This window comes from Lygodium microphyllum, chromosome 12, assembly GCF_053477565.2.
Source record: "Lygodium microphyllum isolate KBCC chromosome 12, Lygodium_microphyllum_v1.1.10, whole genome shotgun sequence".
NCBI lineage: Eukaryota > Viridiplantae > Streptophyta > Polypodiopsida > Schizaeales > Lygodiaceae > Lygodium > Lygodium microphyllum.
Window position 1 is genome coordinate 126,495,625 of NC_141146.1, and position 13,921 is coordinate 126,509,545.

Consider the following 13,921-nt stretch of genomic DNA (forward strand, 5'->3'; position numbering starts at 1 on the left):
CGCATATACATGCGCACGGAATCCTGTGAAGTATAAGGCCCAGGATCCGCTAGGCCTGCATCCAACTTTTTACCTTTTTTTTGACGTGCCTCAATCCAATCAGTGCTACGAGAATCCAAACCCAGGACCTGTTGTTTGCCTTTATCCACGACATTTGGTAGCTGAAGGGCCTCCTGTGTTGGGGAATCAAGCACCATGTCATCCTTAGGCAGCAAAACCTGCGCATCCTCGGAAGACGGTTGCCTTTCAGGGCATTCGGCCATGAAATGCCCCAATTTACCACATGAAAAGCAGTGGCCTGCAAAGTTGCCCCATTTCAAGCGAAAATGCAAAGGATGCATGCTAAAACAATTGAGGCGAAGCCACGCAGGCCTTTTCCTGGCTGTGTCCCATAACATGCATAAACGGTTTCGATTCATAGCCCTGAGGCTTGGGGGCACCAACACTGTTCCCACAACGGCCATCGCATCCTTCAACAATGGCCAATAAACCGCCGGACAATTTTCCACTTCCACCCATACCGGGCATTCTCGTTGAAGCAGACGCTGGAAATCGCCCATAGGGCGCCATGGTACAACATGGACCAAGCGGCGATCAAAGAATAATGGCAGCTTGGACAAGAGCTCAGCTCGATGTGTTTCCGATTTCAACAGCACCTCATAAAAGCCGCGAGGTCCAAGGAAGATCTCCTCAACACACTCCCCTTGCAATAAATGGTGCATCCACTGGCGAATATGTGAAAGCACTGGGATCCTGCCAGTGAAGAAAAGTATAACTGCACGGTCATAAAACACCGAGAAGGACCACAAGACTGATTTCGGGTCCACCGTGGCTTCCAGCACATCATCAGTTCCCGCGTCAGAAAAAGTTTCATTGTTGTGCTGGACATAATCGCCAAGTAGAGTATTGGCAAAGTCCAGCAAATGCTCCCAGTCAATCTCCTGTGAATCCACAGGATCAGAGGCAACCTGCGCATAGGAACGTTCCTGAGGACCCATTGGCTTGTCAGAAGTATGCTTGGAGCGTTTGCCCGCAGACCGCAGTTCAGAACCCGGAGGCATCTCCTCCGTGCAGGGCACCATATCCTCCGGCTCCTCTGTATCGGAATCAGGGCCAAGGGCTGCCACCGTCCGGTCTAGAAAATCCATATCCAGGCTAGCCATACTGCTTCCTTAGCTCTGCACGCGGACGTAAAGCAGGGGACCACAGGCGAACAGGCGTGCACTCGTTCAAGCGTCTCTCTCTCTCTCTCTCTCTCTCTCTCTCTCTCTCTCTCTCTCTCTCTCTGTGTGTGTGTACAGATCAGGGGGCACTCTGGTCGAGGCGTTGCTTCTCTGACGACTGTGGAGATTAGGGTTGACAACAGTTGTGCACCGCTGCAAAGAATAACAAACGCGAGCACGCGGACCCGCGGACCCGCGGACAGGACAATCGTCGAACCAAAATGGGTGTCTGTAGGCGTGGCAGCGTGACAGGACAGGAGACAGGCACAACAGAAGCCGGGATGAGGCAACACGGCACGCAGGACCAGAACGCGAAGAACAAGGCCTGACGAAATTGCAGGGCGACGGTGGCAAGGACCCTGACCCCAGGAGTGGCGAAACGGTGCAGGCGGCAGGTCACGACAAGGCGCAGGTTTTCTCTCTCTCTCTCTCTCTCTCTCTCTCTCGGGCCTCTTTATTCGTCATCGGCACCATGGCTCGTGAGAAGGATGAGGCCTTCAATTTGCATGCGATCCATGTGGAGAGCGACACAAAGAAGTCCAACTCCCACCATTGGACATGTAAGTATTGCAGGAAGTGCTATACAAATGGTGCACCTCAACTTCTCCAACATCTTTCCAAGACAGGGGGGCAAGTTGCTCCATGCAAGGAGATCCCTCAAAACATTGCAGAGGAGATTCTTGCCAAGATGAGTGGGGGATCCACAAGAGGAGGAGGAAGTGGCTTATCGGCACCAACTCCTATGCCTACTAATGAGGAAGCATCCAATGTGGGCATATCTTCAACTGATGCGGGAGAGGCCTCTATCATTGGTGGTGGAGGCTCCACATCCACATCTGGCTTCGATAATAGACAAAGAGTGGAGGCTCATGCGATGTGGGAGAGACAATCGTCTCTCTCTCAAGCTCCTGGTCATGTGCATGGATCGGTTGCCTTTCTTAGAGAAAGGCAACCACTTGCGGACATTGAAATTGCACGCACGGTGATTGAGTGCAATCTTGCATTCAATGTCTTAAAGCAAGAGCAATGGAAGAAGATGGTAAAAGCCATTGCCAATGTGGGTCCATGTGAAGGATGGACATGTGTCACATACAACGACATGAGGACGAGAAAGATTGATGAAGAGAAAGAGAGGATTGATAGAGCCCTTGATCCTATTCGGGCTGCATGGATAAAATATGGTTGCTCCATTCTCACCAACGGATGGAGTGATTGTAAGAAACGGGACATCATCAACATACTCGTCTCATGTCAACTTGGCACTTACTTTTTGCGGGCCGTAGGTACCGGCAAGAGGGGGAGAAAAACGACAGGCGCATTCATCTACCGCCACATTCAACAAGCTATCATTGAGGTATACATTGCAATTTGCGTTTTAAATTTGTTTCACTTTCTTTCATTATGATAATATCATGATTCATAATTGAAATTTAATTTATACATAACTTGTAATTTGTAAATTGTGGTTGTAGGTGGACCCCTCAAATGTGGTGCAAGTTGTTACCGACATTGCATCAAATTGTCAGCGCATGGGCCATTTGCTTGAGGCCGAGTTCCCTACCATTGTGTGGACTCCATGTGCAAGTCATTGTTTGGACTTGCTCATGGAGGACATTGGAAAGCTCAAGTGGGTAAAGAGGCTAGTCCACAAAGCTATATCAATTGTCACATTCTTCACGGTAAAGGTAAAGGTGCTTACGATGTATCGTGAGCATAGCACACTGGAGTTGAAGAAGCCTTCTTCAACACGCTTTGCTTACATGTGGTTATTGCTGGAGCGCCTTTATGAGGTGCGGTCCGCCTTGCGCCAGACAGTGGTGTCCATTCTATGGAATGAGTGGGATGAGCATGAGACAGAGAAGGCCAAAGCCATGCAGGGCTTGTGCCTTAATGAGAAGTTTTGGCAAAAAGTCCGTGCTGTTGTCATTGTCGCGACTCCCTTTTATAGGGTGTTATGATTGAGTGATTGCGAGGGGTCCACCATGGGCCTTCTTGTTCACTTCGTTAGAGCGGCATTAGCAGAGGCACGTGCTTGTACAGTGATCATAGAGACACAACGTGCACATGTTTTAGAGATAGCAGAGAGGAGATGGGTGTGGATGCATAAGCCCATCCATGGTTTTGCCGCATTGGTACATCCAGGCTACAAGTCACCGGCGGTCATGGATGATAGAGAGTTCTGTTCAGACCAACTTGCTTATTTGACTCATGTGGTCCCTGTTGATGACCACAATGCAGTGCTAGAGGAGCTAGGATGCTATGCAGATCAGAGAGGGCATGTGGCTTTTGCTTCTCCCACTTGTTGGAGGAGAGAGCCACTTGTGAAGCCTTTATTTTGGTGGCAAAACTTTGGATACGCACTGGAGACCCTTTAGCCCTTAGCCATGACAGTCCTTGCCCAGCATTGCTCTTTGAGTGCATGTGAGAGAAACTTGAGTGCCTATTCTCTCATTCACACAAAGATTCGCAATCGGCTTAGCACACGACAGTTAGAGTAGCTAGTCTATTGCTGCACTAACTTACGCATGATGAGGGCTATGATGAGCATAGGTAGTCCGAAGCAGGTAAAGTTTAAACACTTAATTATAACATTTAAAATTTGTTGTTTTAACTTTTAAACTTTGAACTTTGAAGTTTAAACTTTACACTTTACAATTTAGACTTTAGCATTTAGTATTTACGATGAATCATGATCAATCTTACATACATCACTGCATTGTGTAGGTGAATGTTGATACATTTAAGTTGACGGGCGACACTCTTCCGAGTGTACATAAGGAGGTGGACGAGGAGCAGGAGATAATTTTTGCAGAGCTCTATAGAGAGCTTATAGTAGCAGATACTCCTCACACTCGCAGTTAGCGTGCTTGTGGGCGAGGAGTTCGAGTAGGTGGTAGCAGGGGCATGGTCATTCGACGCCCTCCATCATCGAGGAGGGGTGGTTCGAGTGGCTTGCAGACATATGTAAGGCGGGGCTCTAGCAGCTCACATCCTGTGCCTTATGATGACATCCCCTCCTTGTCTACACAACCGCCACCTAGAGAGCCATCATTTGGTGATGATGGTAACCTCATCAGTGAGGATGAGTATGAGTCCATCTCATCATCGGATGTCGAGGAGTCATCTTCAGACTCTCTTGATGAGCACTCAGATGGTTCTAATGATGATGATGATTATGATAGTGATGCCTCATCATAGATTCATCATTCATATGACATAGGTCTCTCCTTTTTTTAAAAATCAGATACACTAGACTGTAGTTGTATGATGTATCGCATGTTTTGCGTAGCCCATGGGACCGCGATGGTCACCTTCATGTATTAATCTTATTCTGCCATGAAATGGCTATTTCCACTTTAAACATGTATTCTATCATCTATCATTTAATGATTTATGGTTTTTGTTATTTAAAAAATCATCTTATTTTTTTAATTTACTAATATTGTACTGTACCTTATAAAATCATAAGGTACCAATTAGTACCGTATTTTATTGTACCGTACCGTATCGTACCTTTCGTACTTGACGACTATGGTAAATATTCACTATTTAATCCAATTTTCTTCACGAGAGAGAGAGAGAGAGAGAGAGAGAGAGAGAGAGAGAGATGGCGAGAGAGAGAGAGAGAGACTGGGGATGCTGGCACATTTGGACCACGCGCAATGCTTTTCTCTTTGATTCGGCCTCTAATGTACCGCGCCATGTTGCCAGGCTTAAAGGCCTCTTGCACTGGCAGTTAGATCTCATCCGACACGCCGACTTACTCCCTCGGGAGGATTTGCTTCCTTGGAATATGGCAATTGCCTCTGGGTCATTGCCATGATTCGTGAAACTTTGTAGTGCATTACTACTGGGATTTTCCCCACGTTGGCCTACGGCCCTCGTGCCTCTTGTAATCAGAAAGAGAGAGAGCGAGCGAGAGAACTTTTTCTCCTGATGGCTTAGTGTCATCAACTATCTTGTAATCAAGTTATCTTGTATTTTTCGTAATTAATACAATTACCTTTTACGAAAAAAAAAAGAGAGAGAGAGAGACGTCTGACCGGACTGAAAGAAGGAAGTGAACATGGAGAGAGAGAGAGAGAGAGAGAGAGAGTGTGTAGAGAGAGAGAGAGAGAGAGAATGTGGGCGATGGATCGTCGGCTGCCTGAGCCCCCATCGCCTGAGCCCCTGTCGTCTGTGCCCCCGTCGCCTGAGCCCCTGAGCCCCCGTCGCCTGGCCCCCCGTCGTCTGTTAGAGCCCCCGTCGTCTGCGCCACCGTCGCCTGAGCCCCCGTCGTCTGCCCGCGTTACGTCAGTCGCCGTCGGCTCGTCTGCGTCTGCAGGTACGCGTCTTCGCCTGGATACCTCTGCGCGTGCCCGTGAGCTCGACAGAGCTCGAGAGAGCTCGACATAGAGGAGTCGAGCGAGTGAGCGAGTTCAGCCCCTTCGTCAGTTGTCCTGTCCGCCCTCTGCTCTACGTCTGCTGCCCGCGAGTGCCTGCCCTCTGCATCTTGCGGTGCCGTGACAGAGAAAAGGGAACCCTAACCTGGCAGCACGTGACTGCAACCCTGCTCAGCTGCGAGATCTGATCTGCTCTTGTACAGAGCGAGAGAGGGAGAGAGAGAGAGAAGAGAGAGAGAGAGAGAGAGAGAGAGCCCTCCGAGACTTGCACAAAGAGAGCAAGAGAGAGAGTGAGGGAGCGAGCGAAAGCGAGAAGACAGCAGTATGGCTGGCCTGGATATGGATTTTCTCGACCGGACGGTGGCAGCCCTTGGCCCTGATTCCGATACAGAGGAGCCGGAGGATATGGTGCCATGCACGGAGGAGCTGCCTCCGGGTTCTAAACTGCCGCCTGCAGGCAAACACTCCAAGCATACTTTAGACGAGCCAATGGGTCCTCAGGACCGTTCCTATGCGCAGGTTGCCTCTGAACCTGTGGATTCGCAGGAAATTGACTGGGAACATCTGCTGGACTTTGCCAATACTCTGCTTGGCGATTATGTCCAGCATAATAATGAAACTTTCTCTGCTGCGGCTGCGGATGATGTGCTGGAAGCCACGGTGGACCCAAAATCAGTCTTGCGGTCCTTCTCGGTGTTTTATGACCGTGCAATTATACTTTTTTTCACCAGCAGGATCCCAGTGCTCTCACATATTCGCCAATGGATGCACCATTTACTGCAAGGGGAGTGTGTTGAGGAGATCTTCCTTGGACCTCGCGGCTTTTATGAGGTGCTGTTGAAATCGGAATCGCATCGAGCTGAGCTCCTGTCCAAGTTGCCACTATTCTTTGATCGCCGCTTAGTCCATGTGGTACCATGGCGCCCTATAGCTAACTTCCAGCGTCTGCTTCAACCAGAATGCCCGGTGTGGGTGGAAGTGGGAAACTGTCCAGCGGTATACTGGCCATTGTTGAAGGATGCGATGGCGGTTGTGGGCACAGTGCTGGTTCCCCCGAGCCTCAGGGCTATGAACCGAAACCGTTTATGCATGCTATGGGATACGGCCAGGAAAAGGCCTGCATGGCTTCGCCTCACTTGTTCAGGCATGCATCCTTTGCATTTTCGCCTGAAATGGGGCAATTTTGCTGGACACTGCTTTTCATGTGGTAAATTAGGGCATTTTGTGGCCGAATGCCCGGAACGGCAACGGTCTTCTGAGGAGGCGCAGGTTGTGCAGCCCAAGGATGACATGGTCCTCGATGCCCCGGCACAGGAGACCCTTCAGCCACCTACTATCATGGATAAAGGCAAACAACAGGTCCGGGGTTTGGATTCTCCTAACACTGACTGGATTGAGGCACGACAAAAAAAAGGTAAAAAGTTGAACGCAGGCTTGGCAGATCCTGGGCCTAATGCTTCTCTGGATTCCGTGCGCACGTACACGCGCAAGAAAGACATGGTCACCTCACAGCAGGATGCGCGTACTATGGCCCCGTCCGCCCCCCGTCATCCGTCTTCAAGGAAAGCCTATTCAGAGGGCCCCAAGGGCCCACCTGCTAAGCTGGCATTTGATGCAAAAGGTAATGTGATTACACCTTGGGATAGGCATTATCCCCGCCCTACTCCCAAGGCAGTGGATTTCCCTTCTACCTCTAAAGCAGGTCGCCCGAATTCGTTTGCAGTATTGGCTGATTTTCTGGATGAGGGTGCAATCGAGGCAACAGGCGCCTCGTTCCTGACTTCCTTTTTTGAAAATATATGAAGATTGCCACGTGGAATGTGCGAGGCATTTGCTCTCGCCATAAGCAACATACCATGTGGTCTGTCTTGCATGAGAACCAGTGGGATGTATTGTGTGCAGTGGAGCACAAAAGTCACGGTGAGGCAGGAAAAGTTGTGGATTGCCATGGACTCCGTCTGTTTTATGCAGGGACACCTGCTAAGCACTACTTGGGCGTGCTGATGATTGTCCATGAGAAATACCAGCCCGTTCTTGTTAAAAATGATGTGCAGGGCCGATTTCTGGTAATCGAAGTCTTATTTGAAGGAGAGATTTTATGGTTGTTGGGACTCTATGCTCCGAATGATCCCGCATCCCGACGGGATCTATGGTCCACTTTGCAGGGCTCCATGGCACTTGGCCGCAGGGGGTTTTTGATGGGAGATTTCAATATGTGTGTTGACTCTTCTCAGTCCACCTCAGGGCATTCGGTCATGGATACGCCAGAAAGCCGGGTGTGTAACTCCTTTGCTTTGCACGTACTTAAGCAAGATCTTTGGTCGTGGCTTCACCCTTCTGTTTCAGGTTTCACTTTTCATTCCGCACAATATGCAACCACTTGGTCGCGATTGGAAAGAATGTATATCATGCAGGGGGATGATTTTCTTCCCGAGATGCTGGAGATGAAGGTCTTGCAGCAATATGCGTTGTCGGATCATTTCCCCCTCCAGCTTGAGATGCGGGCACAATCCATTGCACCTTTTATGCAGTTGCTGAATAAGCTCCCTTTACGCTTCAATTGCTCTTATTTGAAGCATCCAATTTTTCAGGGTTATATGCAGCAATTGATTGAGAGGTTCTTATTGGACTTCGCCTCTGAGGGCTTGGCTTCGTTCGCACGCCTGCTCTCTAATGTGCAGCGGGTTGCTCGGCAGTATGGGATTCATAATGCCTCTCTTTGTCGCCGTCGTCGACATGCAGCAGAGGACTTATTGGCCTTGGTCCGTTCCTTGCTCCTGGACTCCCCAGATGATGATTTTCTGCTGTCCCTGGAGCGGCGTTTGGCCCATCTTATTCAAGTATTTAGCTTGAAATCTTATCAGCAGGCCAAGCTGCAAAACTTGACTGACACATTGCAAGATAGTGCCTGCCAGTCTCATAAGTTCTTTCGCGCCTTGCATGCTTCTCCGGCTCGCGAAAATATGACTCGACTCCAGGATTCGGAAGGTCGCATGGTCACTGATCCGCAGACCATTATCAATATGTGCAGAAATTATTTTATGGATCTTTTTGGTTCTTCTTCCTTGCCGTCTAGCCAGGTTACGCATGCCCGCTCGGTCTTCTATCATCTGGTCCACCAGCAGGTTCCATTTGATATGCAAGCCACTTTGGAGGTGGATATTTGCGAAGAGGAGGTTATGGATGTCTTGTTGCACCTGCCTAAGGATAAAAGTCCTGGTTGGGATGGTGTCACTAATGAATTTTTTGAGCACTCGGCCACGCAGTTGGTAAAGCCATTGGTGGTCATGTTTCAGCAGGTTTGGGAAACAGGGGTCATGCCTTCTTCATGGAAAGAAGGCCTTATCAAACTGATTCCCAAGGTCCCTTCGCCGTCAAAGCTGCAACACTGGAGACCAATTTCGTTGATGGGCGCGATGTATAAAATCTTTTCCAAAGTGCTGGCAAATAGGCTTCACAAGCACCTTCCAGCTATTGTGCACCCTCTCCAGTATGGTTTCATTAAGGGCCGCAACATTTTGCATAATATCTTAAATGTGCAAATGGCTATTGACTATGCGCGGCACTCCAATCAGCAAGTGATCTTGATTCAATTGGACCTGGAAAAGGCGTTTGATTGTGTGGACTGGTCTTTCCTTGCAGATCTTATGTCTGCCATGAGCTTTGGTATCCGGATGTCCCGATTGATCTACACCATTAGTACTGAGGCTTCTTCAAGAGTTATGCTTAATGGTGGGGTTACAGAGCCATTTGTCCTTGCACGCTCGGTCAAACAGGGTTGCCCTTTGAGCCCTCTCTTCTTTGCCCTGGCGACTCACCCGGTCCTTTCAATGTTATTCTCCATGGCGGCTTCTGCCCAGTTGGCAGGGTTATCTCTTCCTTTGGGGCAGCACTTCATTAGCCAATCTTTGGCTGATGACTCCTTTATGATTTTGCAGGCAGACAGGGACAACATTCGCAAGGCATTAGATGTTTGGACGCTCTTTGGTCAAGCCTCTGGTCTTCGCATCAATGCCTTTAAGTCAGCCATTCTCAGTTGCACGGAGCCGGATTTATAGTCGTTAGGCTGGTAGGGCCAGGTGGTTTCCCGTGGCTCCATTGTCAGGCATCTTGGATACCCATTGGGGGTGGATGTACGGCCAAAGGACCTGCTGGAGTGGATTTCACAAAAACTGGCCGCGAAGTTTATGTATTGGAAGTCGCAAGCCTGGCCGTTCCATGTCCGCCTCAAAGTGGCTCAGACAATTATGCTACCAATGCTGACGTATTTCCTGCCACTACTGCCATGGACGCCCACTACTTTGAAGGCTCTCACCCATCCCATTCGTTTCATGCTATGGAAGAAAGATTCACTGCAGGCAGGCATTTCCTGGATTTCATGGTCACATGCATGTACCCCTAAGCGCATGGGTGGTGGAGCTATTTTGGATGCAGAAACTCATATGCTGGCTCTTCGTTGGTCTCTTTTTCGTGCCATGTGTGTGGATCATCACCCGTGGACCATCATAGCCCGTTATTTTCTTGAGGACAGCGGGCTCCGCCAGGGTAACACACGGCTTCGGGCCTCATGGTGGCATGTCCTTAATGCTGACTCTCGATTTTCCAGTCCCTCTTCCTCTTTGTTACTGCACTTGGTCGGCTCTTGGAAAGTGGTGCTCCAAAAGACCCGTTGGCATCCTGTAGGAGACCGCTTGCAGACTAATTCTTTCCAGCTGGAATTGTTGGCAGTATCCAGATCACTTTCATGGGAAGATAAACATCAGCTCAGACCAAGATTTAACCGCATGGCCCGTTTGGGTGTGACTTCGATTGCGGATGCTACCCTTGCTACTCGCAATGTCCTCGCATCGTTTCGGACTGCTAGGAGACTTTTCAGGATCCCGCGTGGATACCGTGATTTATGGGGGAAGCTTTCGTCGGAACTTCAGGGTAGGCAACCCTTTCCTGCCCTGGCTATGGATCGCCCTTGGCAGGACTGGGACCTTGCAGGCCAGTTGACTCTGGAAAAGGCCTCTACTAATCAGGTGTATCATCTTCTTATTAAAGATCACCAATGGCTGGGTGTGAAAGCTAATACTGTTTGGGGCCTGCGGAAATCTCTGTCATGGTGGCAGGCAACGCTGATGGAGGGATGGCAGAATAGGGCACCTTTCAAATGCAAGGTCTTTCTGTGGCGGGTGATGATTGGTGGTCTTCCTCTTGCCTCAGCCCTTTCCAAGCATCGAATCTCGAATGGCAATTGTTTCTTCTGCACCACTACGGCGGAATCGGCCCGACATTGTTTTCTTTCTTGCCCGCTCGCCAAGAATATCTGGTCTCTCTTGTCCCAAATGTGGCGCACAGTGGTGGGGTCCTCACTGACTGCTTTCGATTGGGTTTTTGTGCGCCCAAAGTATCCCACGCCGCCACCGTTACATATGAAGATCTTATTTCCCTTTTTCAGATACTGGGGATGCTGGCACATTTGGACCACCCGAAATGCTTTTCTCTTTGATTCGGCCTCTAATGTACCGCGACATATTGCAAAGCTTAAAGGGCTCTTGCATTGGCAGCTAGATCTCATCAAGCACTCTGACTTGCTCCCTCGCGAAGATTTGCATTCCTGGCATTTGGCAATTGCCTCTGGGTCCTTGCCATGATTGGTGTAGCCTTTTTAGTATACTAGTCCGGGGATTTCCCACACGTTGGCCTACGGCCCTCGTGTCTCTTGTACTCGTGTAATCATGTAATCTTGTACTTTTTTCGTAATTAATACAATTACCTTTTACGAAAAAGAGAGAGAGAGAGAGAGAGAGAGAGGAGAAGAAACGCGATGGCGAGAGAGCTCGTGACGGTGGATTCCGCCCTGCCGCCGGCCGTCTGACCTGCGTGTCCTGCGTGTGGTCGTCGCCCGTTGGCCCTGTTGCCGTCAGATCGGGGCCCTATGGGCCGTCGCCTGTCCGCCTATCCACCCTGCATCGCCTGTTCACCCTAACCCTGCCGTCGCCTGTTAACCCTGCCATCACCTGTCAGAGCGAGCTGCGCCCTACCTGAGTTCTCCCCTCAGGCGTCTGCCGGGTCCGTTTTGCCCCTTGGCCACAGTGTTACACGCGCTGGTCGTCCTGTGACTACCCCGTCGACCCCTACTGCTCGCTGGCTGCAACCTTCCTTCTGGGGTCGCCCTGGTGAGAGAGAGAAAGTGCGACCCTGCGCTTGCACGTGTGCTGCTTGTGTGACGAAGGCCTGCGTGCGTAACACTGCACCCCTGTGGGACTGCGACCTGTGAGCCACCCGTTGGCATCTCAGCTGCCTGCCACCTGTTCCTGCAGCGATTGGCAGAGAGAGAGAGAGTTCTTGGGAGTGAGAGAGAGAGAGAGAGAAATTTCTAACTCAGCCGACCGGGATCTGCACTGTGCGTCAGTCCTCCTTCGAGATCAGCTCGTCCTACAAGATGGTTGGTTTGGATCTGGATTTCATAGACCAAACGGTGGCAGCACTTGGCCTGGATTCTGATGCTGAGGAACCAGAGGATATGGTTCCGTGCACTGAAGAGATGCCCCTAGGTCCTGACATCCAGCCTGCGGGTAAACGTACCAAGCATACCTCGCAAGAGATAGGTGTTATTCAAGATCGTTCCTATGCGCAGGTTGCTTCGGATCCTGTGGACTCTCAGGAGGTGGACTAGGAGCATCTTCTGGAATTTACCAACACTCTGCTTGGTGAATATGTTCAACATAATCAGGAAGCCTTCTCCGACTCTGCACCTGACGATGTTGTGGAAGCTATCGTCGACCCCAAAACTGTCCTACGCTCCTTTTCGGTGTTTTATGATCGCGATGTGATACTCTTCTTCACTGGTCGAATTCCGTTGCTTTCCCGTATTCGCCAATGGCTGCAGAGTCTGCTACAAGGGGAATGTGTTGAAGAGATTTTTGTTGGGTCCCGAGGTTTCTTTGAGGTCCTCTTGGACTGAGACGCACCGTGCTGCTCTCCTGTCTAAACTGCCTTTGTTTTTTGATCGTCGATTGGTTCATGTGGTTCCATGGCGCCCGATGGCAGATTTTCAGTGCCTCCTGTAACGTGAATGCCCTGTGTGGGTAGAAGTGGAAAATTGTCCGGCTGTTTATTGGCCGCTATTGAAGGATGCTATGGCCGCTGTGGGCACGGTTCTGGTCCCGCCCAGTCTCCGGGCTGTGAATCGCAACCGCTTGTGCATGTTATGGGATACTGCAAGGAAAAGGCCTGCTTGGTTACGCCTCAATTGCTCTAGCATGCATCCGTTGCACTTTCGTTTGAAATGGGGCAATTTTGCAGGCCATTGCTTTTCCTGTGGACAGTTGGGGCACTTTATGGCCGAATGCCCAGAGCAGCAACACATTTCAAATGCGGGCCATGTTGCTCCGCCCATGGAAGATATGGTGTGTGATGCTCCATCGCTGGATACTATCCACCCGCCCCAAGTTCTGGCCAAATGTAAACAACAGGTTTCGGGTCTGGATTCCCGTGCCACTGATTGGGTTGAAGTACGTGCAAAAAAAGACAACAGGATTGTTGCTGGCATGGAGAGTACTGTGCCTCCTACCTCACAAGATTCCATGCGTACATATATGCGCAGGAAGGAAATGTTGTCTTCCGAGCGCTCTGCTCCTGCTATGGTTTCTTCAGCCCCCCGTCCCCAGCCCGCCAAGAAAATGTATTCGGATCGTCCAAAGGGTCCACCTGAAAAGCTGGCTTTTGATACCAGAGGCAACGTCATTACTCCGTGGGACCGTCGTTATCCACGTTTCAACCCCAAGCAAGCAGATATGCCGTCTACTTCCAAATCTGGTCCTCAGAACTCTTTTGCGGTGTTGGCGGATTTCTTGGATGAGGGAGTCCTGGACATTCTCGTCGACAAAGTCAAATCGAGGCAAGCTGTGCCTCGTACCTGATTGTGTTTTGCATACACATGAAAATAGCCACGTGGAATGTGCGAGGAATTTGTTCTCGACACAAGCAACATGCCATGTGGACTGCATTGTATGAGAATCAGTGGGATGTCCTGTGCGCTGTTGAGCACAAGAGTCACGGTGACGCCGGAAAAGTTGTGCATTGCCATGGGTTTCGTTTGTTCTATGCAGGAACACAGGCCATGCATTATTCGGGTGTGCTCATGATTGTACATGCCAAATATCAGCCTGTTCTTATTAAAAGTGATGTTCATGGCCGCTTTTTGGTGGTTGAGATTTTATTCGAAGGGGAAATCTTATGGTTACTTGGCCTCTATGCTCCGAATGATTCGTTATCTCGCCGGGAGCTTTGGCAGACTTTGCAGACTTCCTTGGCACTTGGCAGACG

The 13,921-nt window shown here is 50.0% G+C and overlaps 2 protein-coding genes across 5 annotated transcripts in view; one reads left to right on the forward strand and one right to left on the reverse strand.

The window, feature by feature from the left end:
* LOC148028236 (DEAD/DEAH box helicase) overlaps nucleotides 1-13,921 on the reverse strand; it is a 226,443-nt gene that overhangs the window by 43,369 nt on the left and 169,153 nt on the right. The window lies entirely within an intron of this gene.
* LOC148028237 (uncharacterized) lies at nucleotides 1,465-4,085 on the forward strand. Its single transcript, XM_087689029.1, has 2 exons — nucleotides 1,465-2,577; nucleotides 3,948-4,085. Exons 1-2 carry the CDS (start codon nucleotides 1,696-1,698, stop codon nucleotides 4,083-4,085), a joined length of 1,020 nt encoding a protein of 339 aa, XP_087545155.1. The 5' UTR covers nucleotides 1,465-1,695.